Here is a 25,130-nt window from a genome sequence, read left to right as displayed (position 1 = left end):
TCTTCGATGATGTGCAGGGAACGACAGACTGACGAGATTCTCTTTGTCGATAAACTTTCCAACGACCTTCATGGTGAATGTGGGGATAAAGTAACCTTGCCTGCCTGATTGGGCTTCACAATCTGTCGTTCCGGGCCACATCTTGCAAGTTCAATCATCCTTGCGCCACACTCATCAACCGCCTTCGCCTTGCTGAACCTTACCCTCATTCATACCTCCAACCAAATGTCCGACGACGAAGTATAGTGAGTCGGCCCTTTCCCCTCATGAATCACGATCCCTGAGTATTCCACTCGTGAAGCACAGGCCCTCGCAACCCCAAAGTAGAGCTCCTCAGCGCTCAGCTCCTGAACTCTGCCGCCTCTACCTCTGAACCTCGTTCGGACCCTGATGCGCTAGGCGAGGAAGACATTTTCGCCGAGTTGGAGGCAGAAATTGAGAATGACGATGCATGGGTCCGAGAGCAGGGTATAAAGGAGCTGCGACGAGAGTGCGTACGATCTCGGCTTCATGGAGTGCTGCACTGAATCTCGAGTATAACCTTTCCTCAGGGTCGAATATATGAAGGAAATGAAGGCGAATCAACACGGGAAGTATAGTGAGATCACCGATGAGAAGGAAGTAATACAGCTCAGCGCGTGAGTTCCTTCGTGTACCGCGCATCTAAGTCAAGCTGAACAGGTCTGTCTTTCTACGCCGCTACAGGCGCGAAGAACGCTGCGTTATCCACTTCTACCACTCAAATTTTCAGCGATGTCAGATCATGGACAAACACCTAGCTGTACGCACAACTCGTTGTTTTACTACCCTATTCTTACTGAATTGAGAGAGCTACTGGTAGGCGATCGCCCCGAAGTACTTTCACACGCTCTTCATACGGGTGTTCGTAGAGAACGTCCCGTTCCTCGTTGAGAAACTAGGCATCAAAGTCCTCCCATGCGTTATAACTTTCATGAACGGCGTTTCGAAAGACAGGTAAGCGATATTAGCCCTCGGAGCAGGGCTCGTCCACTGACTTCCAACAAGGATCGTTGGTTTCGAGGAGCTGGGTAACAGCGACAAGTTTGCAACAGCCACCCTCGAGCTCCGATTGCTGCAATCAGGTGAGTCTACAATCCCTCCAGTTGAGCTGATGCGGCTCTCACCGCCATTATGCATCATAGATGTTATACAAAAGGAACCTGCTGTGGCGCCTACTGTCCAACATGCGACGAGCACAGTTTCTGGAAGGGGCCGCTTCCGCCAGCAGAACAGAAACGATGATGACTCTGACTTTGATTTGGACGATTGAAATATTCTATCTTCGTACACCTCTGTTGGCTTATTCAAAGGTTTGTCTGTAGGTCAAGCTCCGTTGCAGCAGAGCTCGGCTGAAGTCTTGATGGCAGGGAAAATCAGTTCCAGCAGGCCAGGGTGGCCAAATGTAACATATATCGTCTCCGGAAGAAACATAATATCCTCTCTGTACTCATGCAACTCCAGTGCGTATTGGGGCAGAACATTTCAACTGTGTACCTGTGCTCGTACCATCGTCTGAATGAGATTTCTCAACGACTTGCTTGCGTGCGACAAATCTCAGCTTCTATCGTCGTTGTCTTAGGCTTGTACTATAGGATCAGAATCTCCCCGTATCATTCGTCGTTACACGAAATGAACGAATGCTCAAGCGATCTGACATCAAGGAAAAGCGGGTATACACAACAACTTCGAACACAACTACGACTGTCCCACCAGCTATTATCTCAGAACTCCTCCGTGCTCTTAGTTTATCTCCAGGTATCATCGAGAGTCAACGACCCAGAGCTCGGGGTTGTCGCACTACGATTGGGGTCAGACTCCCATACGACCTGTGTGAAATATAAATATATCAACTCATAGCAGAGCATGGGAGCACGATGATCAGGCCGACGTACACTCCCGTCAGTCTCCTTGCGGATATACTTATACTGGAATGCAGTATTGGCAGGCAGAGAGACAGTGACCTCCCAGTCCGGGAAGTTAGCAGAAGAGAGCGGGATCTGTAACAAAATATTGGCATTTAGGAAGGATCAAGAGGTAAAAGAGGCAACGCACAGAGCTGGCAGGGTCCCAAGTCCCCAATTGAGAAATGCTCCCAACGACGAAAACATTCTGGGAGTATTCATTTCAAGACTGTCAGAACATGGTAATTATGCACTTGATCTTTGACATACCTCTCCAAATGTCGTCTGAGCAATTTCGGAGAACAAGACGGAGACGGTGCCAGAGGCAGGTGGCGTCGTGCCGCCACCGCCACCCGAACTTGAACCTGTCCCCAGTGCGCCGGTGTGGATACCTGATAGTAGAAGTAGAAGCAAAACGAATCAAGATCATCAGTCTTGAAATTTTTGACCAAAATTCGAGCCCACGAACCAAGTGCTGAACGAGCAGGGACGGTCGCACTGAAGGTGCCCGTAGACGAGACGGTGACCCTGACGCCACGTTCCAAAATTAGTCAAATGCCGTGATTTGATGTGTGTAGGTTGAACCACTCACGAGACGCCGCTGCAGGCCCCATTAGACGCTGTCCCAGTCGTAACGTCGCAGTAGTTTCCAGCGGGTAAAGAAGTCTGGAAAGTGGTCGTCCAAGCGGAGTCTACGATACCAAGGCGTTAGCTGCGCCCTCTGTACGGTGAGAAGAGCAGGTCATAAACGAACCGATGTTGTTGATAGCAACAAATCCAAGAGCACCTCTACCGAAGGCGATCTGCTGGGAGCTGGGCGCCACAAAGTTCGTTATAGCGGCCGAGCCGACATTGTTACGGAACCCAACCATGCCAGCAATCGGCGTCCAACGATGTTGACATAACCTGTGAAAGGAAACCTTTTCAGTAATGGAGCGTTTTGGAACCCATGAGTAGATGTACCAGCCGTTAGTCCCTGTGTTTCCTGAACATGTCCCGGTACCTAGCGGTTGCGACCAATTCAAGGCTCAGAATGCTGTTTGAACGACGCATATAGGAGGTCTTACCACCATTGGGCGCACCCAGGTCGGTGTTCGTGAACCCAGTGTAACTCGAAAGGACGGTGGGCGTGCCGTATGGGTGTGCACTGTAGCCAGACAAGTGAGAGGAGTGTCTAAGCACTAGACGCACGTATACTCACAGAGAGAATACATGGGCCAATGTATACGTGTTTGAAGGCGAGTTGGCATTCAGTGATCCACCGTTCTGCCCCCAGACGATGAGAAATGACGAATGAGCTCAGACGAAATGCAAGGTCGTACCCTCTCAGTGTCGTGGTCCGCGACAAAAACGTTGGCTCCCGTACCTGCGACCCAGCCTTCAAATGTATGTGTTAGTGGATAATGTTCGTAGACGAACGAAAGGAATGTTCACCTCGATTGTCGAGGTCCTGAAGCGAAGAAATGCCTCCGCCCAGGAATGCACTCTGAAGGGCGGTAGTGTAACGGAACCTAAAGATGCGTCAGATGACTTCGTTTAATGTTGTATCCAGGTCCCAGGAGTCATTACGCACTCCATAACGTCTCCTACAAATTAGGAATATAATCAATAGGTAGGTGAGCATGACAAGAATTGTATATGCATACCATTTCCTGTATACAGAGCGGGAGTGACTGGTTGGCCATCACCGAAAATAACCTGATGTTCTCAGACTGTTATGAATGGTCACGTATAGTGACGAAAATGGGTCTCGCCTCCTGAGTGATATATACAGTCTTAGTGAACTGTGCCAAGATAGCTGCGATATCTTGAGGGGGGATATCTTTGGCTGCATCCAGACGAAGACCATCGACACCAAGGCTGATCAAATCATTGGCATATTCCGCCAATCGACCTCGCACGTAGGTTGTCTCGGTGGCAAGATCCGCCAAGTTAACGAGCTCACAGTCCCAGACCTGTTCTTCGTTGTTGAAGTCGTCGATATCGTTACCAGGGGATCCACACATGTGGAAGTCCTGCGAGTAACAGTGATTTGATGGTGAATACTAAATATTTGGCCTCACGAGAAACACGAACGCACCTGTATTTGGTAGATACCCGGATAGTTATAATGCGTGAAAGCTGTGCCATCCGTTAGCTCTTGCGAACGCCACTGTAAACCCAGTAGGGAGGACGTACAACTTCCCGCAGTGCCAGTACCTGGAGCATAGACCAGTGTCAGCACTCGATGGAAGAATAGCACGCGTCAAAGACTGACCTGAATCGATTCCGGTCATATGGTTGAAGATTGTGTCTTTTGAGACGCACATGAATTAACGGATCCGTCAAGGATGACAACGAGAACGTACCTGCGATAACCCTGACGAAGCATGACATAGTTAGAAGACCCCTCATATGGTTTCATTATTCGGTCACTCAGAATTCATACCTTACACCTGCTGCATGACAAGTCTAGGGACCATATAGAATAGGCTTAGCTCAAAATACGGGCTTCGGTCGCCAGAAAAGACCTACATTGACCATGTTCTGGTATTGAGCGCGATTGCCGCGCTTGGAGGTTAAGGTGTAAGACACCGGCTGGTAATCCGTCCACCATTGTGTGCCTGTCAATGAGATATTGAATATTTGTTGATGGATAGAGGGACCTTTGTACCGACCGGTGATATGCTCCTGAGCAGGGCTCACTAGATAAAATCAAGGGTAAGAGTCGTTTCGTGGCGGGCATGAAAGCCGCGCGCATACCTTGTACAAAACCATAACCTGAAGGAATCATTAACGCGTATATTAGTCTCATTGGTCAGTTGAAAGTCACACACGCCCTTACCAGCAGGACCGATAAAGTCACTGCATTCAGCAGCAATAGAGTCCCAGGTCCATTCAAACATCTGTAGACTCATGCATGAGTTCGCACCACTGTTTCTAATATCGTCGGTGTTACGAACCTGTATGATTACAACTGCAACCTCAAAATTGTCAGTATCACAACGAGTAAGATCTGCGAGGAACAGCTCACCGTTCGATCCTGTGGGTGCTCTAGTCTCGAGAGTCGCATTCTGAGTCCCGGAGACGCTCTGGAGGAAACTGAGAGCTCCAAGGGCTACGACGAGCTTTAGTCCAAGGTCGCAAAGCATGATGAGACCTGGAGGTGGGTGATGATTCGAGTCGCATGCCTTGCTCCCAGCCATCTTATACGGTTGTCGTCTTGCCATGGGATATTCGATAGGCAAAGAGCAGCATGCTTGGCAATACGATCATGATTTACCAACTTAGTTGCTGTCGTGTAGTGTGGAACGATGTGCTGTGGGTATCAAATGGGGATCCAATTGAACCATAGGTTATTGTGTCGCGTGCTGCACAGGCCTTTGAGATGGATCAGAATAAGCTCGTCCGATATAGCAGCAAAAGGTACGCCTGAAATTCTGCGGAAAGTATCAATAAGGCAAAACCTCGACGGCGATGTTCCCAGAAAGGTGGGCATTTCGCCTCTTCATCTTCTGCCAAGAAAACTATCAGGACAATCATCCTCATGACCAGTTGTCTGAAACCCCCATTGGTGAATCTCTCCAAGAAATATAGGAGGTTCCTTGCGTCCATTCTGTTGCTCGCGGCTAAGTATGGGAAAGACATGCCCGGAAGGTACGACGAAGGATCCGAGGCACGATGATAGAAGGGTAGTTTCAAAGTCCTATCCCCTGCACGGTCTTGGGTACAGACGTCGTCATGGAAGGCACAGGAGACGAGCTTCGGGGAGAGTTGGCGGGAAACTAGGGAGGAGTAGGAGTGGAGTAGGTATCTATCAATACTACTTACTTACCATGCCGATTTTCAAGAAGATTCGACGCAAGCGGACTGTACCCGAGCTCTCTTTAAGCCAATCATCTCAACTCCCGCAAGAGATGTCAATGGAGTGTCTATGTGAATTCTGACCGAAGGCAGTCGGTCAGTGGCCAAGAATTTTCACCCTTGAATAAGTACATCATTGACGTCGAGCAGAAGCACTACAACTAGAACATGTCTAGTGCAAGAGGGAGAGCGTAGCCTTGCTGCGAGTGCCTGGCAACGATGTGAACAGGTCTCTTACTCACGGCGATATGATGGCGAAAAGCGTCTGCAGATCGCATGTGAAGAACAGAACGAAGTACAGTAGCCTGAGTAGGTGACCGGATCCATTGAAAAAAATCATGTCGGATGCGGATCGATGCAGTAAGGCCTCACAGAAAGGCAGAGAAACTGGATGTGTCGCCTTAGGACAATTGGACGGGGCCATAGTAAGTCGACTTACAGACGAGTCCAGTAAGAGCCTGTGAGAGTCGGGTGCAAAAAAACCATGCAAAAGCAATATTTCTCGCTCATGATTCGGATACGGGGAATCGAACCCCGAGCTGCCGCGTGAGAGGCGGCAATGTTAGCCGTTACACCATATCCGATTAAAATGTATTTGGTATCAAACCTATTTAATTCGCAAGGGTTTACAAGATCAAGGCAGCCGGAGATTAGATTAAGGGAACGTTCTCGAAAAGGCGGGAAATCAAGCGCTCTGCAGCTCGACTATAACTCTGCGTTCGTCTCATCCACCAGCGTAAGTAACTGTCCACCACTCCATAGACTCATACCCTAATGGCCTCCGTAAGTCTCACCTTCATGTTTTCTTCCAGCTTTACCTAGTCGCTCAAAATGTTTCTGTGACCCGCACAGGCAGACGCACTTAAAGCTGAGGGAAACAAGGCCTTTGCGGCGAAGAACTATGACTCTGCCATCGAGATATTCTCGAAGGCGATCGAACTCGACCCAACAAACCATGTGCTCTGGTCTAACCGTAGCGCTGCAAAGGCTGGGAAGAAGCAGTACGAGGCAGCGCTCGAAGATGCCGAACAAGTATGTGGCGGCGCCACCTTTTCCGTTGTAGCGAGACCTGATAATCGTCTGGTTTAGTGTATCAAAGTGAACCCTTCGTGGGCAAAGGGTTATGCGCGCAAGGGAGCTGCGCTGCATGGATTGAAGAGATTCGATCCCGCTATCGAGGCGTACGAGAGTGGGTTGAAGTTAGAGGATAGTGCGCCACTTAGGAAAGGTTTGGAGGAGGTCAAGGCTGCACAAGGTATGATCGCCTGTCAGTTTGCTTGTCTCCTACTTTGTACTGAGCGAATTTGTTCATATTAGCTTCTGAGTCCGCTTCCGAGGGACTTGGTCTGGGCAAGATGTTCACCGACCCCAACCTCTTCGGAAAGCTCGCAGCAAATCCCCGTACCCAAAAGCACCTCGCAGACCCATCCTTCGTTCAACGCGTACGAATACTTATGCCGTTCTCATTCCTTTCGTGCTTATGCTCACATTTTTTTCCTGCAGATTCAACTTTGTCAGCAGAATCCTAAGATGGCTGAATCACTCCTCAACAGCGATCCTCGCATGATCGATGTCCTCGGTGCCCTCATGGGTATCGATATGCAAGGTTTTTCTCGTCCTGAAGGCACCGAAGATCTCCCAGAAGGCCTCTCAGCCCGCCCCACCTCTCCACCGAAGTCCAGTCCTGCCTCGCCACCTCCTCAACCATCCGCATCCACATCTTCCCCACCACCAAAACCCGCTGCCGAGCCCGCAGATGTCGAAATGAAAGACGCAGAGGACACTGATGACGAGGAGGCTAAGGCGAAGAAGGAGGCAGAAGCGGAGAAGAAACTCGGTGCAGAAGCTTACAAGAAGAAGGACCTCGAGACGGCCGGGAAGCATTTCTCGAAAGCGTGGGACTTGTGGCCCAAGGATATCTCGTTCCTCACCAACTTGAGTGCGGTGTACTTCGAGCAAGGCGACTACGACAAGGCGATCGAGGAAGCTGAGAAGGCAGTCGACCAGGGCCGTGAAGTGAGTTTCTAGCGTCCTCTACAGTCTCATCGTGCTATTATTGTGTACTTTTAGTTTTCTGACTTGGCTTGTTCGACAGCTCCGTGCAGACTACAAGCTCGTCGCTAAAGCTCTCGGCCGCATTGGTACCTCCTACTCAAAGAAAGGTGACCTCGCCAACGCCGTTAAGTTCTACGAGAAGTCCCTCACCGAGCACCGTACGGCCGATATCCTCAACAAGCTCCGCGAAACCCAGAAGGCCAAGGCAGAAGCTGACCGCTTGGCCTACATCGACCCTGAGAAGAGCGCGCTCGCCCGCGAGGACGGCAACAAGGCGTTCAAGGACGGTGACTTCCCGACGGCCGTGAAACACTACACGGAGAGTATCAAGCGTGACCCTAGCGATGCAAGGGGGTACAATAACCGTGCGCTCGTATACACGAAGTTGGCAGCTTTCCCAGAGGCGTTGAAGGATGCGAACGAGGCTATCAAGGTCGACCCCAAGTTCGGTACGTCTTCGTTTCCCTTGTTGAGTATTCTTCGCCTGGCTAACAACTCATTATTACCGAATAGTCAAGGCTTATATTCGCAAAGCCACTATCCTCGTCGCTATGCGCGACTACGAAAAGGCACTCGAGGCCATCCAGGAAGCAACCGAACAGGACGATGATGGCAAACACACGTCGGAGATCCAACAACAAATGACCAAGATCCAGAACGCCATCTACCAGCAGCGAGCGGGTGAGACGGACGAGCAGGCTCTTGAGCGTGCTATGAGGGATCCTGAAGTCGCAGTATGTATTTTTGCATCATTCCCGGTCCTCAGGACGAATGTGTACTGATCTCTACCTCGATTCGACTTACAGAGCATCATGAACGACCCCATCATGCAGTCGATTCTTCAGCAGGCACAGGGTAACCCAAGTGCTCTGCAAGACCATATGAAGAATCCCGCTGTGCGCCAGAAGATCATGAAGCTCGTCAACGCTGGTATCATCAAGACGCGGTGATGGGAGGATGATCGACGTGTTGAGGACGTTATGAAGAAGCCTTGATCTGAATGTATCGCTGCCGTGTTTTCAGTATTACTTTTCTTCTCCTGGGTGTTGTTTGCATTATTCATGTCATTTGCTACGCTGCCACTGCGGATGAGTGGCGGAATTGTTTTTACTGCATATGCTCTGTATCATCATATCAATACATTCTTACCCGCTCTGCGATACCTGTCATTGTAACAAATCCCCGTTCGCAACTTGTGTATCATGACCATGACCAATCCTTTACTCCAGCCTCCTCGAACGCCTGAATAGCCTGAGCCGCAAACCGCTCATACTGTTTCCCACCCTCCTTGACCTCCCTCCATGCACCAACCGCCTGATGCACCTCTCTCAGATTACTCAAACCCACAACCGTCGCTATCTTCTCCTCCTCCGCCTTCTCCACAGCCCAACCAATAGCAACGTTCGGCAATCCTCCCTTTCCTGAATCTACCAACTCTTGACACTTCGAAACTACGACTATAGCTGCTTCTTTCACTTTTGGTGGCGCGGGATGCCAAGCAGGTATCGTAGGTGTGAGGAGTCCCATAGACAGAGGAGAAGCGGTCAGGACTTGGGAGACGCGGGCGCGTTGGAGGAATGATGGGAGGAAGGCCAATAGGGTGCTGTTCTGGAGAGTGAGGTGGCAGTAGGATAGGATGACGTCGAGGGGACGGTAGGGTGCTGTGTTGGCTACGAGGATGGCAAGGCGGAGGAGTGCTGGTAGGGGAAAGCCTGAAAAAAAAGACAATATACGTCACAGCCAATTAATCATAGAAGCGGGGGTGTTGCCCACCTGTGATCCCGATGTTCTTGATCAGCCCCTCTTCCTTCATTTTCCTCAACTCCGCAATCCCATCCAGAATCTTCTGATCCCCTTCCCCGCATATCGTACCCTCCTGCCCCTCTTTCAACCCATACACCTCACTCTCGTCGCTCAACGCCCCTATGTGATTTCCCTCCTTACGAGGCATGACCGACGTCGCGACGAACTCCACATCGTGCAGATAAACCGTGTCGAGGTACGTCGTATGCAAACGAGATAGACTACGTTCGACACTCTTCCGAATCGTGGACGGCGAATAATCGAAGTCGGAGGATCCGTATCGGCCACATTTTGTCATCTGTTGAGGTCAAGATATGACAGCGCATATGTTTCAGAGTCAGATACTACACCGTGCGTGCACAAGGTTTAGACGAAATAGAATAACCAGTTGATATGAAGACCGAGGAAACTCGAGTTCCAACGCTTTGAGCGCAGTGCCTAATACGATTTCTGACGCTCCATAATAGGGCGAGGTGTCGAAGGTCCGGATGCCATATCTGTTGCGCACGTTGTCAAGTTCAAGGATTTAGACCAATTTCATGTACTCTGATGCTTTACCTGCGTACCGAAGAGCGAGACGGATGGTACGCAGGGGGACATCACTCGCCAAATAGGCGTCATTATTATAAAAGTGGGACCATGCAGCCGCACCAAAGACCAAAGACGAGACTTTCAAAGGGCCAACTACCTCCTAGAGATAAAAAGAAAAAGAACACTGACGATGAGAACGTGAACGATGATAGGGGTGGGGGGGGCGCAGTGGAGGGGGGCGCAAATAGGAGGTTGGGTCGGGACTGACCAGATTACGGCCGGGTTGAGGTTTGTCGTCTGAACCATCTGGGATTGTGTCGAGCGGCGGAACAGTGAACACGGGTTGAGGTGAACCGAGAGCAACAACCATTGCGAGTAAAAGTCAAACGGAGAAACGGAAGGACGAAGGTGGTGGTTGCTGCAATGGCTCAATCGATCACGCTAGCGCTGATATGTGACGATATGACAACAGAGGCGTGACAAGCGCTGGGGCAACGCCGAATAGGGTGAAGCTCTTTACAACTTACAAGAGGGAAGGATAATATAGGCTGGTTGGATTCAACGGCGCAAATGGAAGTAAGAAAAAGGCAAGGACATAGGATCAGGTCTACGTGAAGATACAGATCGTCGTTCACAGCTTGTCCCTGTTCCAACTGTGATCCCAAGAGCCAACACAAACCACCGGTCAGGAGGCTCAGAACCACACAGGATTGTAGGATGGACGTACCGTTTATCGAAACGCTGGTTGACGGACATCATCTTGACCTGCTCATTCTGCTCGACGTTGTTCCACGGGGTAGGGTTGGCCTTGGTCCAGACGACTACAGTTTCGCACGTCTGCCGTCAGCTACTGCGAATCGCAAGGCGAGTCATGCAGAAATAATCTACACACCAGCTGGGCCGGTAGCAAGTCGGCTGAGATACCAGCCTCCACCGGCGACGACCATGCCAACAATGGCGAAACTGAAGTAGTTGACGGAACTCTCATTAAAGCTCTGAGAATATGTTGCAAGGAGGAGTAGGAACGTACATGGGGGTGGCCTGCTCGACAAATACCGCGATCAACCATCAAATCCAAAAACCTATATAAATCAAACACACCTCAATAGCCCACCAGTTCTTCAAGAACGTCTTGCGGAAAGCCATGGCGAGTGGATGTGAATGAGTGTTCGTGCAGTCTATGCGTGCCAGACGCCTGAGCCGTCCCGCCAACGCCGGAATTTGCCAGATCAATTCCCACGATTTCTCCCGTTCACTCTCGACCTGTCTGGGCCACACTGGCCACATGCGTTCCGAGTTCGAGCTCAAGAATTGAAGAATTCAGAATCACGCCAACCGTGCGCCCTCCTCAACGGCAGCGCAGAGCATGTGATGAGACATAATCATATTGGATCCATTGCAGATCGCAAACGTATAACGACAAAACTGAGCGAGACAGATAAACAGAGGAGAGTTGGACGCTAGTAGTGAAAATCGACCAATGACTGTCCGAACCAAACGTGTCGACGAAAACAAACGAATGATTCCGGGCGGTAAAAGACCCTCAAGCGAGGGAGGTTTGGGAAGGACAGAGAGGGAGAGGGGAAAACGTCCTAGCAGAGTGTCCAAATCCAGGCGAGTACATATACAACTGACAAAGTGCTTTGATGAAATGTACCACAGAGGATCAGGAGTGGTCGGCACTGCCGGTGGTCAATTGATCAAGGGGAGGGGAGAGGGGGGGGGGGAGATATATACAAGGGTAAGAAAAAAAAAAGAACCAAACATAGTGAAACAGAAAACGAAATAGGAAGCATCAAGCTCACTATGCCAATAGAGAATAACATTATATGACAAGGAACACAAAGGAATAAGTCAAGAAGAATTGGAAACAAGACATGTGGAGGGGTGGAGGGGTTTGGGGGATTCAACAACAACAGTGGCACGGAATACAAGCCGAACAAGTGGAGAGGAAGTAAGCGAAAAAGGAAGGCAAGTTAGCAGGATACAAGTCATTGAAGTCATAAGGGCGGAGTGAGCGTGAGGTATCTGCGGAGATTATCAGCATCAGGAATTCGTTGAGAAAGACGTCCTACTCACCTCAGAAACGAATCACGCCCTCTCTACACCGCTTGCACGACATCTCTATACTTGGTCCAAGCTGCTCACCGCTTTCCGACCGCATCCTCAACCTCAGCTTCTCCAACTGCCGCTCCTTCGGCACATAGCCCCTCTTGACCTCCTTCACCTCGGAAGATCTTCTACCAAACCCATCTTCGAAACTATCACCAGACATAATCGTACTCGAGCTCTGACTCTCAGGTATCATGCACAAGGCAGCCGCGGTGGCCGCAACTGTACCGGTCCCGCTTGGACTCCCGAGACGCGGAGACCAAGAAAAGGGATTGGGTATCATATTCGTAAAACTCTGGAACGCAAGTCGTGCAGCCATGGAAGGACTCGTCATCGTCGTGTCAGTATTGTCGTCGTCATGCTGTGGCGCCTCTTCGTTCAGTAGAGGCTCTGATTCGAGCGCGACAACGTCAAAAGACCTGGATGTGGGTTTAAGTGTGTGCCCTGCATGAGAAAAACCATCCGTGAGGAATAATTGAAAACGTTAGAGCGCACTTGGTGACGATTTGGGTTGAAAGGAGGTCGAACCATTGGCTGTGACACCGGCACGGACACCGTCACTTTGCCCGAGTTTGATCCTGTTGGCAGTGGAGGCTTGAGACGAGGGAGACGATGATTTACGTTGTGGTTGAGGTAGGAACATGGGCGGAGTCGGTTTGGGACTGGTATAAGGTGATGAAGGGCTGGCAACGACCTTCACGGAGGGTTGTGGAATGAAAGACGGTCGAGAAGCGCCACGTGTCGTGTAGGATGTCGTGAATGAACTGGCTGTTGCTTCGGGCGTAAACCGGGGAGCAGGAATTTTCGTGGGCATTTCGAATCTCTTTAGAGATGTGGCGCGGGGAATTGAGGAAGGAGAGACAGAGCGGTCTCCTGACCGTCTCGATACAGGCGAACAGCTGGTCGGAGTTGTAGGAGGAATAGAGACCGGTGTGCTGCTCTGCGAGAAAGAGAAAGGTTCCTCATCCTCACTGAGTGGTTCGTAGAACGGAACGGGTTTCCTGTGGAGGGAAGAGCGAGGAGAGGACGGGCTGACAGGCTCTGGCTCGGAAACTTCGAAGTCAGCAGGTAGGCTGAAAGTGAACTTGATTCCGCCATCGTCGACCTCGCCCACAAATTCATCATCCGGCTCAGAGAACGAATCTTCCTCGGGTTCTTCCTCTTCTTCGACAATATCCAACATCCGCGGTGAGTCTTCAACCTCGATCCCAACGTCAGCCGGAAGTACGAAGGGCGGGAGTGCGTCGTCATCTTCATCGTCACCGAAGGAGAACTTCCGCGAGAAAGGATTCTCAGTCGAGGGGATAGGAGGCGAGTCCTCCAAATCCTCCAAGCAGCCGAAAAATCGATCGACTTCTTCAACCCGACGCGGGGCAGAGATAGGTGCAGAACCCTTGGCAGGGAAAGACCAAGCTCTGCTCAGCGAGTTTTCGCGGGTGTGGGTGGGAGAAGAAGGTGACTGTGGCGATGGCGTAGCTGAGACGGACATAGGAGCGTCGGCAGGAATATCGATCTCCAAGTGGGAGATGGAGCGGGGAAGATCATCCATGGAGGCGGAAGATGAACAACTAGGGGAGCCGAAGCTCACGTCCGAGTCCTGCTCATCCTCATACCCAGCAAGGCCGTCGTCATCGGAGTATTCCTCTTCCTCGGTCACGGCCCTGAGATCGAAACCAGTCTTGCTGTTCATGCTGTCGACAGACCCGACTTCAGTGTAGGAACCTTCGGAATCAATCGAACGAAGGCCAAGTCCCCGACGACGGTTGATGACAGTGGGGACGGGCTTGATAGGAAATGCAGCAGGTGTAGGGGTGGCGAGCAGACCAGCGCCCTCCAGCTCCCTCTCCAGCTCCTCCCTCCGCTGAGTTTCCGCCGCGAGTGCAGCGCGGAGACGGATGCACTCCTCTTCAGCCGCCTTACCCCTCGCCAACTCCTCTCGAACCTTCTCGTAGTCTTCGGTGACTTGCGCACATTCCTGCTGAAGGGCTTGACACTTGTTGTGCATCTCCTCGGCGAAGAGCGCCTTGTCCTCAGCGAGTTTGATGAGAGCGCGTTTCTCGACTTCAAGAAGGCCCACACGTTCGCGAGCAACCCATGCCTCTCTGCGCTCCTGGTCGACCCTCCGAGCGAGATTACCGGCCTGCTTTTCAAGATCGGCGACTCGGTTACGCCACCCATCCACATCCCTCTTCAGCTCGTCGCGCTCCGCTTTAAGGTCGGCTATGAGCTGCAGCATCTCGTCACTGGGTTCGGCCGGGGCACTAAGCTCGGAGTGCATGGTAGCATCGGACGATTGTGAGACCGGGCGAGAGATTGGGCGGGTGGACAATGCGCGCTCCAGATCGGTGATCCGAGCAAGGAGTGTGGCGTGCGACTTGTGAAGAAAATACTGCTCGCTACTCGAAAAAGGACGGCCTCCACTCCAATCGCTATCGGATGAACTAGTGGAGGTACGACGCTCAGAAGTGGGCGTCAAATCAGGAGTGGGTAGCCCTGCGACGACTTGAGAGGATGTACCGTAGGCAGCAGGCTTATAAGAGATGCTGCTACGCTTCTTGGACTCGAATCCGTCTGAGGAAACGGACGAAAGGCTGTCGGTGCGAAGGTTCAGCGAAGAGCGGCGAAATAAAGCCTGGGAAGGAATAACGTTGGTAGGGAGAATGAGGGACTGGCGTCTTGATGCAAGAGTTGATGGCGCAGTGAAACTAGTATCATTCGAAGCTGCCGATGAGCTCAGGTTAGGCGAAGAAGCCAGAGTCAGCTCCCGAAGCCCAGAAGATTTGACGCTTGGGGTGTAATCGGGCGTTGGCAGGTCACCGTTGACAGCAGAACCCAAGGTCTCTGGCAACAGAGAGAGAGGGCGAAGGTTAAGTCCGACGGGACGATGACGGCCGGGAGCCGACACAGGAGCCTCATTGCGCGGTAGAGCCTCAAGAGCGATTGGCGAAGCCACCTCTTCGTGCTCTTCCTCTTCCTCCTCCTCTTCCACGAGGGTATGAAGCTGATCTTTGGTGGAAGAGGAAGTTGGAAGGTGTTTACCGAACGAGTCGCGCTTGCCGGCCAAACTGTTCAGGCCCGAGCCGAAATTGCCGCCGAACCCAGGAGGAAAAGATGGCTTGCTTGCTATACGATGAGAACACCTCGCTGAGCGACAGGCACAGGGGAATGGCGAAAAGGCGATACGCACGGAAATCTGAAATCCGTCTCTCGAGCTCTGGCGTATTCAACTCGGGTATCTCCACGCGTGAGAAGGACCCTGAATCTGACTTTCCCTCGAGAGCCCACAGGGCTCGACGACGGATTGAGTCCTTGTCACCGAGGTTGATGTTATCCTCGCTGTGAGACGGGGGCAGCTCTGGAAGAGAAACGCCCATGATTTCAGCGGATTCGCGGCGGGTAGATACTGAGGAGCGCCGGCGGTGATGGGAGTTCGGCCGCTTGCTGCCACTGATGTTGTTGGGTGGGATGGAATGGGATGACGAAGAAGAAGATAAAAGAGACATGTCGTTCGTCGAGGTACTAGAAACAGAGAACGAAAGAGAGGGAGATGTAGAAACAGAGTTGTTGCGAGAGTGAGAACGTGAATGCGATGGTCTTGAGCTGGGCAGGGAGGAATGAGAATTGGGAAGGCCTGCGCCTAACCGGAAGGATGCAAACTGTAATATAATACAACGATGAGCGGCTGGTATAAGAGGTATAGAGAAATGGGCGTCATGAAAGATAAGACGAACCCTGGCCTTGTCAGCGGCGAACTCATCATCTCTGATCCTTTGGGTAGCTACTTGCGAGTGGTCCATGATTGATTGGTGTGTTGGTATAGAGTCGATAAAAGAGCTGTGGTGCTTTGTGAGCGTGGGGGGTTAAAGAGAGGAAGGGTGGACCGTTGAGCAAGGAACGCCTTTGGGAGCGACGGGTGGGATGATGGCGCTGAGCAGAGCGACGTCCAGCCGTGAACAGAACCAGAACCCCGTCCTTTTTCTTCCCGCCCCGCCCGGCACCTCCCGCAGCCGTCCCCACATCCCCATCTTTTCTCGCGCCTTGTCAGACTGTCTCGCTTTCTTCGATTCATCAGAGCTTCTCCCTTTCCTTCGTCGACTTGTACTCTCCATAAATTCAGAGCATGTATTTCCTCTGCAGCAGAGGTTGCCACGCAGCCAGCGCGCCGAGGCGTTGCCGCTAATCCTCCGGTTTCCGGATCGAGTAGATAGGCCCTTCCGATGCCAGGAACCCTCTCAGCTGCTTGCCTTTCTCCATCAGTATTCCGGTCTGTCTTCGTCCCATCATGGCTCAGTCCGTAGTCAAGATCATCCCTGGTCGTACAGTTTTCTTTGTGTGCGACTTGCAAACGAAATTTCGTATGCCTGTTCCACCTGAAGCCTCCAGTATTCGAGGGTAGATTACTCAATGCGACACGTCCGCGGCGTACTACATAGGAACCGCAATTCACGCTTTTGAAGAGGTCATCTTGACTTCACAAAAGATGCTCAAGCTTGCCACGGTAGGCAGCTTCGCATCTTCAACACACGCGCACCTCGAACCGTCTCCATCCTTTACTTAGATCCTCGAGATCCCGGTGATCTTCACCGAGCAGAATCCAAAAGGTATGCTTCAAGCCCCGACATCTGAATCGTTCTGCATCGAATTCAGATGTATTGCCCTTCTCTAGCCTTGGGTCCGACAGTACCGGAACTGTCGTCAGAGGCTCTAGGTCCTTTGCACCTCGGGACAATCGAGAAGACTCTGTTCTCCATGATGACGCCCGAGGTGACTTCCTTACTCAGAGCGAAGCAGTTCAGATCCATAGTCCTTTTCGGCATCGAAGTTCGCATTCCTCGCCACAACCGCGTCTTACCGTGGCTGAACCATGTTCTTTGCTCTACAGTCGCACGTTTGCGTTCTCCAGTCCGCTCTGGACCTCCTGGCAGAAGGCTACGGCGTCCATGTCCTCGCTGACGGTGTCTCCAGTTGCAACAAAGAGGAAGTACCGTACGCCCTCGCCCGTATGCGTCAGGCCGGGGCCCAGATTACGACAAGCGAAAGCTTGCTCTTCCAGCTACAACGTGAGTTTTGCACGACTCTTTTTTTCGTTAATCAGCGGTTATCGTATACATTTCTCGCACCGTCTCGCCTGTACGATAGGTGATTCCTCCACTCCCGAGTTCAGATCCTTCGCGAGGGCTATCAAGGAGGAAAAGGAGAATACGACAAAGGCCGTCCAAGCTCTCTTACAGGCTCGCGATGTATTCTGAACAGAATGAAATTGAGACCCATAGCCTCTACTGTGCCCTACACGTTGCACCCTGCATCTTCCCTCCGAGCCCCTCTGAGACTATGTGGTTGCAAGCTAAGACAGTATTTATTCAAAGTGATTCCCCGGTACTCGATAGCCTGCACTGTGCCACCCTTAGACTTTCCTGAGCTCCTATGCCGTTGAGCCAAGCGTCTGGACCCCGGGAGCCACTTGATAAATGACCGCGCCCCGATCGCGTCACATCGTGTCCGTTATCGGGCATATAAAGCAGGGGACAAGGGCTCAGACTTCGCTCGAGCTCCCTTTCTCTTTACTCACACCCGCTCCCTGTTCTCTGAGCCTACCCGCCACCGTCTTCCTTGACCGAGACTACCTGTCACTCGTCCTCCTGGTCTTTGCGAGATGAGCTCTTGTCAGCGCTGTGACCGCTGGTTTGCGTCGAGCCATGCTTTAGAGCAGCACCTCGAGAATTCCAGCTTGCACCACTACTGCCGGCAGCATAGGAAAGACTTCACGTCACACCACGGCTTGATCGAACACTGGAAGCAGAGCCCATACCACAATTACTGCGACCGCTGTGACGAGCATTTCTCCTCCACTGAGGATCTCGACGATCACGACGTTGACGAACACTTTGTATGTCCTGATTGCGATACGGTACGTATGTTGACCTACTTGCTTTTTTGAATGTCGTAACTTCGCAAGTTACAAGCCCCTATCGATCCGACGAAACGTGGGTGCTGATGAGTATCCCTTCACGGTCCTCCCACGGTTTTTTGTAATTCAGGTCTTCTACAACGAGATCGGCCTGAGCGAACATCAGCGCCAGGCTCACTTGACACGAACGTGGTACTGCGAAGACTGTCAGCGTTTCTTCTCGTCTCAGCATAATTACGACGCGCATCGCAAATCCTCCATCCATGCCGGCAGAACCATAGTCTGCCCCTTCGACGAGTGCAGTCAGCGATTCCCCAACCTGGCCGCCCTCTTCGCACACATCGAGTCCAATAGATGTCCTTCGGGGGCGACGAGGGATATGCTTAATCGCAGGGTGGTAGATATGGATAGGCACAACGTAATCACGAACCGTCAGAGGCTGCTGCAATGGCCTGGAGGGTCATATGAGCCACCTGCACCCACGTCGTCGTGGGCTACGGAGAGGTCGTGGAACGGCACGGCCTACGAGTGCTTCTTGTGCCATAGGGTAAGTAGCCCCTCCATCTAAGTCGCTTGCGAGCCACAATCCTGATGGACCGCACCTATGCAGAACTTTGCAACTCTTCACTCCCTGAACACCCATCTCCAGAGCCCAAAGCATCAAGACAGGATATACTGTTGTCCTGGGTGTCAGGAAGACTTCGTGAGCCTTAGCGGGCTGACGCAGCACGTCGAGTCGGACAAGTGTGGCGTCAGGAGATTTAAGCAAGTGCAATCCGTGATGGAGGGTTTGAATCGCAACCTGAGACTTCTCGGGATGTAGGGGCGCAGCAGACGGACTCGTAACGATACCCATGATGTTCTTGCCAGGTTTCTGTACCTCGTTGACAATGGTATTCTGTAGCCAAACGGGTTCCCTTATTATTAGAGCGTCGTATAAGTCAAGCAGTCGGGTGTCGTACCCAAGATGATACTTCACGCAAACCCAAAGTCCGAAGAACAATCACCTTCAGTAAAGGCCACAATCCTCGATCCACACCGGCTCTCTTGGCATCCCATCTCCTGTGCCCACCCGGTCCAAGCGTTCCAGCACCTCCCAGCCGTCAATGAGTTGTCCAAAGACAACGAACTTGCCATTGATCTTGGCGAGCTGAGCCTCTGCATCGGTGAGAATGACGAAGAACTGCGAAGTGTTGCTGTTCTTGCCCGAATTCGCCATGGCTAGTGATCCGCGACCTGGCCTGACTTTCAAGCCCTCCTTCTCGTCATTGAACTTTCCACCATAGATGGACTATACGAGGAGACAATCAGACCTTCTATACACGAGGTAGGAGGTTAATGATAGACCGTCACATACCTCTCCACCGCTGCCGTCTCCCCTCGTGATATCACCTCCCTGTGCGACATATCCCTTCACGATTCTGTGCACCGAACATCCCTTGTACCACAATTGCTTCTTCGGCGCGTTTTTACACGCGCCTTTCTCTCCCGTGCAAAGCGCGGCAAAGTTTCCCGTCGTCTTCGCCAGGCCAGGATTCGAGTTCAGCTCGAACACGAGTCGGCCTGCGAGGAGCGAGGGTGGACATTGGAAGATCAATCCCTTTGGTTTACGAGAGAACGCAGAGGAGAGCCATGATTTGGATGTAGATTCTAAGGCAGGTTGGTTGGAGGCGATTTCAGTCAATATCTGGCGCTGTTCCTCAGAGAGTTGTTCGGGAGTGGGAGGAAGGCCATAGGTAGCTGCGTTTTGAGACAGAAGAGCGCAGGCTGTATCGTAAGAAGACTTTGCTTTGGTGTACTTTTCGGAATCACCGATACAGATGTCCAGATAGCAGCGTGTCATAGCGGTAGGAGCTTGCAAGTGGGGTTGGAGGATAACCTCACAATATTCGAAATTATTTGAACACGTCTTCAATATACAGTGACTTTGCCACAGTTGGCGGTGTGGCACAGGCCTCCGCAACTTTCTCCGCTACTGTCATCATACATCAATTTCAACTCTTCCTCGCCATCCACTGCTGCGAGCAAGCTGCGAGCCTGATTGATCATACACGATTATAAACATCCCTATGCCTTGTCATGAACAATGTCTACAAACTTCCCGTGGATTGTTCCCCCTCCGGCGGTGACGAAAGGGATAACTTTCTCGTTCACTTTCTGGGACGTTTCGCTCTTCAGATAGGCCTCATGATCCTGCAAGGTTGTCAGTTCGTTTTTTCAGACTTCCTCATCCACACGAACACTCACCTCCACAGAGTCCCACCCAGCTACCACGTACGTCTGACCACCTTTGCTCACAGCCCAGCAACCATTGTGGAACCCCTTCGCCGTACGAACATCGTCCATCGCGAAGTTTATCACCTCTGCCCACTTCGCCTCATCGAAACCCTCCTTCATCTGTATGATTGCCTGTGTGCAGACGTCAATACTTGCATGGAGGAGCTCGTGAGGAAGCACAAAGAGCGGTAAACTTTACCACGTCGGTAATGGGCGCTGTGGTGATACCGTCCGGAAAGACATCGCCCTCCAGGTGGAGCCATCCAGCTGCAGGGTATTCTTCTGCGATCTCGAGGAGTTTCTCGCGCATGTCTCCGTATTTCTCTTTATTCCACTTGAAGTCCTCGATCTTGAAACCATATTCATGGTCTACGCCCCAAAATCTCTCGTTAGTTCAACTTTGCATCAGTGTAAGCAATATTCAGTTACTACTCACGGACAAGCCAGTACAGCTTCTTGGGCTCCTCGATAGTCAGAGCCCATGACTGGTGGTTAATTCCACCCTCATGAACGGCCTCGCGCAATGTCTCGAATAGAGAGGGGTTATCGAAGAAAGCCTTGGAAGGCTTCAGCTGGACTACTTCAGTTATCACGTTGAGAGGCATATCCACAAGCACTAGGAGAGGGGTTGGACGAAGGAATATAGGGGTCCCTGGATTGTTGATGGGAGACCTTTTGTAACGATGGATTCTTGCAATACCACGGTTATCATTATGAGCATAAGCCGGTGTTCCGAACTCTTCTCGGTGGTTTCGAAGTCTGATGCATACGTATGCCGCACGGGCGGTATCCTACCAGGTTCCCCAGGAAGTAATTGATAAGAACCCGTGTCCATCTACAAACGACTGGTGATGCAGAAGCTTCCACCTCCACACAGTGGATACAACTGGCAACACCGCAAGACGATTGCACAATCCACCTCCCAGAAGCGTATATTCACTATGTATCGCAATCCACAGGGTATATCACTACAAAAAAGAAGGAGAAAAAAACCAAGACATACATCGCGAAGCCATAAAGAACACAAGGATCATGTTTTGTCTTGTCTCGAACCCGATTCTAACACACAATAATGAATACATACATAGCTTACAGTGGCGGGACTTCGCCGGAGTTTCCAACAAGGACGAGAATGTCCCTTCAAAGGGGTCTCCCAAGATACTCCCCAGTATTCTCCCTCGTCCTTGGACTGCCAACGAACGGCCTTTCGGCATCCGGTCTGTCCAATGTCTCCCCAGCGGTCGCCCAAGACGTCAAGTCTGGAAGCAACCCACTCGGTCTCGGTGATCTCGTTCGTGGTAGAGTCCCACTCCCCGACCCGGACGACAGATTCCGGATGTGCGATGGAACAGGCGGTGACGAGGTGGGGAAGGGTGTGGACGAGCCAGTGAACGAGTTGGCAGCGGCCGTCTTGAAGTCTTGAACTTTGCGACTTAGGGCCTGGAGAACAGAGTTCTCTCCAACATCTATCGGCTGTGCTTCTCTCCCTGCACCCTCTTCGTCTGCGGTAGGACTATCGTGGGCCATGTATGTCGTGTGTATCGACGAGTCTGACAAGCCGCGTGGGCGCAACGTCCGTTGTAACGTAGCGTTGAACCCGGTGTTTTCCTTGCGGTCAAGCATCGCCTCGACGTTTCTCGACATCCTCGCCATGTTACTCCTTACTGGACTCGTGGCGGCCGCATCAGTAGGCCTAGTTCCAGCTGCCGCATTAGGCAATCTTGAAGGTCGTCCACTTGGTGTTTTCGCTCTCCGGTTAGGAATGACGACCCAGGGGTCCGTGGAGGAATCCGAAGGAGTTGGAGCGCCACGGAAGATGCCCATGACATTCTGAGAGGCTTTTCGACCAGGCAAAGCAGGTTGAGGACGAGGGGCAACAATACTTGGAGTAGTGAGTGTAGCTGCGGAGGGTGTGGAAGTGCTTGTTACGGCACGACCGAGCCCAGTCCCTGAAAACTCTACGTTGACGGTGGTCGTGGACGCTGACGCTGCAGGAGCAATCTTTGGGACGAGTCTGGCGGATCGTGATGGTGCTTGTCCACGACTGTTAGATCGCATAAGTGGGGAAGGTCCCTTGTCTTTCGGCGCTGCCGGAGCACCAAAAAGCTTTGTGAGAGGAGCCATCCACCCTGCGGCATTCGAGTTAGCATTGTTTTCCCGCTCGACACGGGGTGTCGTATCCGCCATCGACGGGTTCAAAGCGATCTCCCTAATCTTGGGAGCGAGAGAAGGATCAAGGACGACGTCATTCAATGTGACTCTCATCGAGCCCATCTCCTGAAACACCTCCCGCAGGATCTTGAAGAGCGACCGAAGATCCTTTCGCGTGCAAGTGGTGACAATCCTCTCGTCCTCCAGGAACGACCGGAAATGTGTACGTAGGTTGGTCACGTCCGCGATGATGGCGTCAACGGTGGTACGTGACAGATGGCTAACATCTGCGCCAACTAGGTGTTGCCGTTTCAATCGGTTCGTGAGAGTGAGCGCGTCAGCTTGGGATAGACGGTTGAATAGCACAGATATGCGTTCTAGGAGAATGCTGAGAGTGGAGGGGTTTTCCGCCAGGGAAGATGATTCTGATTGACCATCGTGAGGTGACGCCGACGAGGATGCTTGATCGAAAGTGGAAGGAAGGGGTGGAAGGGGTGAAAGAAGGCCCGCCCATTGATCTGTTTGAACCCCTCTTGACCGAGTCAATAAGAGAAGGGGTTTCTGTATTCGAGGTTTTCTTGAGTTCTTGTCGTCGTCCGCTAGATCGTTTGGGTTGAGGTGGGGTGATACGGGCTGCGAGCGACTGCCCGCTTTCGACGGTAAAATGGAGTGATCAGGCGAGAGGAATAGCGGATGGTGAGTTGTCTCAGGAGTGAGAGGCTCCTGCTGAGGAAAGATCAGTAATGATAGTTACTGGACAGTACAGATACACACATAACGACGACGGCCCGGAGGTTCGATGCTCGCCGGCCGTCTCCCGGATACCGAATGGTGTCTTCCATGGAGTGGGTATGCAAACGTTACAGGAGATGCAGGTCCAGATGCTGTACCATGCGGAGATGATTGTGCAGAGGAAGACGACATCTGCATTGTACTGAACATCGACTGATTACTTTGAGTACGTCGGTGTCTCACAAAAGACGCTTCGTCTGTGGTGACGACCGTTAGGAAGGTATTGACCGAGCATAAGCCAAAGCCTGACCTCGTACGATGGATGTTCGTAAAGATGCCCGGTATTCCTCCGCCTCCTCCTGCAGACTGTTGACAGTCTCTCGAGACTCGCCGAGCATACGCTGTAGCTCCGCGTTACTCTTCATCAGACTCTCATTGTCTGCGACGAGCGTCTCCATGATCTTGGTGACCTCGTCATGATCATCTAATGTAGTCCGGCCGTGCCGCTGAGGGGGAGGTTTGTCGATGAAAGGTATAAATGCCAAGGGTGAACGTACCGAGAGACTGAGCTCTTGCAAGCGTCCCCGTGCATCCTGCAGTATCTCCTCAGAAAGCTCTGTACGATGCTGCTGTTGCTGATCCAGTTCCTCCTGCAGGTTCGATACCTGTGTCCGCAGAAGAGCTTGATTCCCAGTTATCAGCCTCAATAAGCGTGTTTGTTCATTCGAAGACACTAATGGTACTGACCGCACTTGTCGTTCAAAGCCGACAAACGAGCTTCTGTTATCCTCGCCTTTTGAGCCTCGTTGTCACGTTCCTGCTGAAGATCGTCCCTTTCTTGCCTGAGATTTCGCATCCGCGTCTCCCATCCGACAGAACGTGCATGCTCGGTCGATAACCGACTAACAGCGTCTCGAACTTCTTGAAGCTCAAGTGTTAAGGTCTTGTTAGAGGATTCGGCAACCTCACTATTCAGGAGCGCTTGATTGAAGCGCTTCATGCTCAAATTAGTATCGAACAGCCCAGAAGGAGAAATCTACTGGACAAGCACACCTTCTCAAGAACAGCGTTCTCTTTCACAAGTTCAGCAACGTGGATCTCCAGCTCTTCCTTGGTGGATGGAACTCGTTCACTCGGCAAGCTCTCGATGGCAGCGGCGCCAGACTTGTTTTGGTGATGCTCGCGTTTGTAACTCTGCTACTCTCCTTAGCCCCAATGTCATCGCAAACTCATGGTGGAACGCACCTGGACTCTGCGAACATACGCCTCATGCCGCTGTAATAGCGCCTGGCCTACTTCTGAAAGCACAGGGATAGTTGTGGTGAATTGTAGACGGGGTTATATCGTAATGAACGCACCTGCACTCAGGATCAAGCGACTCTCGAGCTTAGCCTTGAAAGCCTGCCATGCCTTCAAGTGTTCGCAGTCTTCCTTTCCACAGCAACACGTCAAGGCCGCGGCGGGTTCAGGTGTATCTACACGAGAGAAGTTGGCTAAGGAGTTTGTCAAGTCATCGATATTTGCCGTTGCGTCGAATAAGCTGCTAGCTAAGGGCGAATCTGGACTGGTGGAGCGAGACCGGGTTAGGGTGTCCGTCGATGTTTGTTGCTCATGCATATATAATGTGAGAACAGCCGACGATGGATATCAATGAGTATATAGCAGTTGCTTTCAAGAAGGGTCTTAGGGCTGAGTATTGTTGTGGATGTGGTGGAGAACATATACTAGTGGCGAGCTCAGCTCTCCTTCATTCAAGTCCGCTCCGAAGTAGCCTCCGCTAGCACGTGGCCGAGCAT

General features: G+C 51.8%; 9 protein-coding genes and 1 non-coding gene across 10 annotated transcripts; 3 read left to right on the top strand and 7 right to left on the bottom strand.

Moving 5' to 3' along the window:
* Positions 1–225: 225 nt before the first annotated feature.
* On the top strand, positions 226–1,291 carry STEHIDRAFT_110079 (thioredoxin-like protein; the record flags this gene model as incomplete). Its single annotated transcript, XM_007302882.1, has 7 exons — positions 226–245; positions 302–490; positions 552–638; positions 706–781; positions 842–975; positions 1,027–1,103; positions 1,164–1,291. 7 exons carry the CDS (start codon positions 226–228, stop codon positions 1,289–1,291), a joined length of 711 nt encoding a protein of 236 aa, XP_007302944.1.
* Positions 1,292–1,673: 382 nt separating this feature from the next.
* On the bottom strand, positions 1,674–5,065 carry STEHIDRAFT_95395 (glycoside hydrolase). Its single transcript, XM_007302881.1, has 26 exons — positions 4,936–5,065; positions 4,865–4,878; positions 4,747–4,807; positions 4,665–4,682; positions 4,580–4,606; positions 4,437–4,525; positions 4,351–4,373; positions 4,271–4,281; positions 4,180–4,215; positions 4,101–4,121; positions 4,003–4,043; positions 3,662–3,937; positions 3,569–3,620; positions 3,496–3,508; positions 3,357–3,433; positions 3,245–3,300; positions 3,124–3,188; positions 2,990–3,069; positions 2,886–2,925; positions 2,677–2,828; positions 2,515–2,614; positions 2,392–2,450; positions 2,193–2,314; positions 2,074–2,130; positions 1,914–2,018; positions 1,674–1,847 (listed from the first exon to the last, which is right to left on the bottom strand). The coding sequence occupies exons 1-26, from the start codon at positions 5,051–5,053 to the stop codon at positions 1,767–1,769; spliced, it is 1,794 nt and encodes a 597-aa protein (XP_007302943.1). The 5' UTR covers positions 5,054–5,065; the 3' UTR covers positions 1,674–1,766.
* Positions 5,066–6,277: 1,212 nt separating this feature from the next.
* STEHIDRAFT_t120 lies at positions 6,278–6,349 on the bottom strand. The gene has a single exon. It is a non-coding gene; the product is annotated as a tRNA-Glu (tRNA).
* Positions 6,350–9,020: 2,671 nt separating this feature from the next.
* Positions 9,021–10,524, bottom strand: STEHIDRAFT_130248 (Aldo/keto reductase; the record flags this gene model as incomplete). Its single annotated transcript, XM_007302880.1, has 5 exons — positions 9,021–9,532; positions 9,594–9,921; positions 10,009–10,120; positions 10,190–10,314; positions 10,423–10,524. 5 exons carry the CDS (start codon positions 10,522–10,524, stop codon positions 9,021–9,023), a joined length of 1,179 nt encoding a protein of 392 aa, XP_007302942.1.
* Positions 10,525–10,612: 88 nt separating this feature from the next.
* Positions 10,613–11,327, bottom strand: STEHIDRAFT_167618 (uncharacterized protein). The gene is made up of 5 exons (XM_007302879.1): positions 11,256–11,327; positions 11,185–11,195; positions 11,047–11,117; positions 10,882–10,975; positions 10,613–10,807 (listed from the first exon to the last, which is right to left on the bottom strand). Exons 1-5 carry the CDS (start codon positions 11,298–11,300, stop codon positions 10,786–10,788), a joined length of 243 nt encoding a protein of 80 aa, XP_007302941.1. The 5' UTR covers positions 11,301–11,327; the 3' UTR covers positions 10,613–10,785.
* Positions 11,328–11,530: 203 nt separating this feature from the next.
* On the bottom strand, positions 11,531–16,139 carry STEHIDRAFT_120493 (uncharacterized protein). Its single transcript, XM_007302878.1, has 5 exons — positions 15,998–16,139; positions 15,454–15,922; positions 12,795–15,389; positions 12,234–12,710; positions 11,531–12,182 (listed from the first exon to the last, which is right to left on the bottom strand). The coding sequence occupies exons 1-4, from the start codon at positions 16,061–16,063 to the stop codon at positions 12,235–12,237; spliced, it is 3,606 nt and encodes a 1,201-aa protein (XP_007302940.1). The 5' UTR covers positions 16,064–16,139; the 3' UTR covers positions 11,531–12,182; position 12,234.
* Positions 16,140–16,548: 409 nt separating this feature from the next.
* On the top strand, positions 16,549–17,515 carry STEHIDRAFT_55227 (Isochorismatase hydrolase; the record flags this gene model as incomplete). The annotated part of the gene is made up of 6 exons (XM_007302319.1): positions 16,549–16,621; positions 16,700–16,764; positions 16,825–16,867; positions 16,933–17,087; positions 17,149–17,330; positions 17,362–17,515. 6 exons carry the CDS (start codon positions 16,549–16,551, stop codon positions 17,513–17,515), a joined length of 672 nt encoding a protein of 223 aa, XP_007302381.1.
* Positions 17,516–17,840: 325 nt separating this feature from the next.
* Positions 17,841–19,963, top strand: STEHIDRAFT_77195 (uncharacterized protein). Its single transcript, XM_007302397.1, has 5 exons — positions 17,841–18,174; positions 18,305–18,721; positions 18,785–19,072; positions 19,137–19,465; positions 19,532–19,963. Exons 1-3 carry the CDS (start codon positions 17,920–17,922, stop codon positions 18,995–18,997), a joined length of 885 nt encoding a protein of 294 aa, XP_007302459.1. The 5' UTR covers positions 17,841–17,919; the 3' UTR covers positions 18,998–19,072; positions 19,137–19,465; positions 19,532–19,963.
* A 78-nt stretch (positions 19,964–20,041) lies between these two features.
* On the bottom strand, positions 20,042–21,086 carry STEHIDRAFT_146339 (uncharacterized protein). Its single transcript, XM_007302877.1, has 4 exons — positions 20,888–21,086; positions 20,651–20,820; positions 20,422–20,583; positions 20,042–20,367 (listed from the first exon to the last, which is right to left on the bottom strand). The coding sequence occupies exons 1-4, from the start codon at positions 21,054–21,056 to the stop codon at positions 20,242–20,244; spliced, it is 627 nt and encodes a 208-aa protein (XP_007302939.1). The 5' UTR covers positions 21,057–21,086; the 3' UTR covers positions 20,042–20,241.
* A 302-nt stretch (positions 21,087–21,388) lies between these two features.
* STEHIDRAFT_146338 (uncharacterized protein) lies at positions 21,389–24,951 on the bottom strand (the record flags this gene model as incomplete). Its single annotated transcript, XM_007302876.1, has 8 exons — positions 21,389–23,325; positions 23,377–23,591; positions 23,645–23,840; positions 23,892–24,016; positions 24,082–24,328; positions 24,388–24,531; positions 24,580–24,632; positions 24,693–24,951. 8 exons carry the CDS (start codon positions 24,949–24,951, stop codon positions 21,592–21,594), a joined length of 2,973 nt encoding a protein of 990 aa, XP_007302938.1. The 3' UTR covers positions 21,389–21,591.
* Positions 24,952–25,130: the final 179 nt, after the last annotated feature.

Source organism: Stereum hirsutum, assembly GCF_000264905.1.
Source record: "Stereum hirsutum FP-91666 SS1 unplaced genomic scaffold STEHIscaffold_5, whole genome shotgun sequence".
In the NCBI taxonomy this organism is placed as follows: Eukaryota; Fungi; Basidiomycota; class Agaricomycetes; order Russulales; family Stereaceae; genus Stereum; species Stereum hirsutum.
Note: the sequence above shows the minus strand (reverse complement) of the source record. Positions and strands in the feature narration are given on the sequence as shown.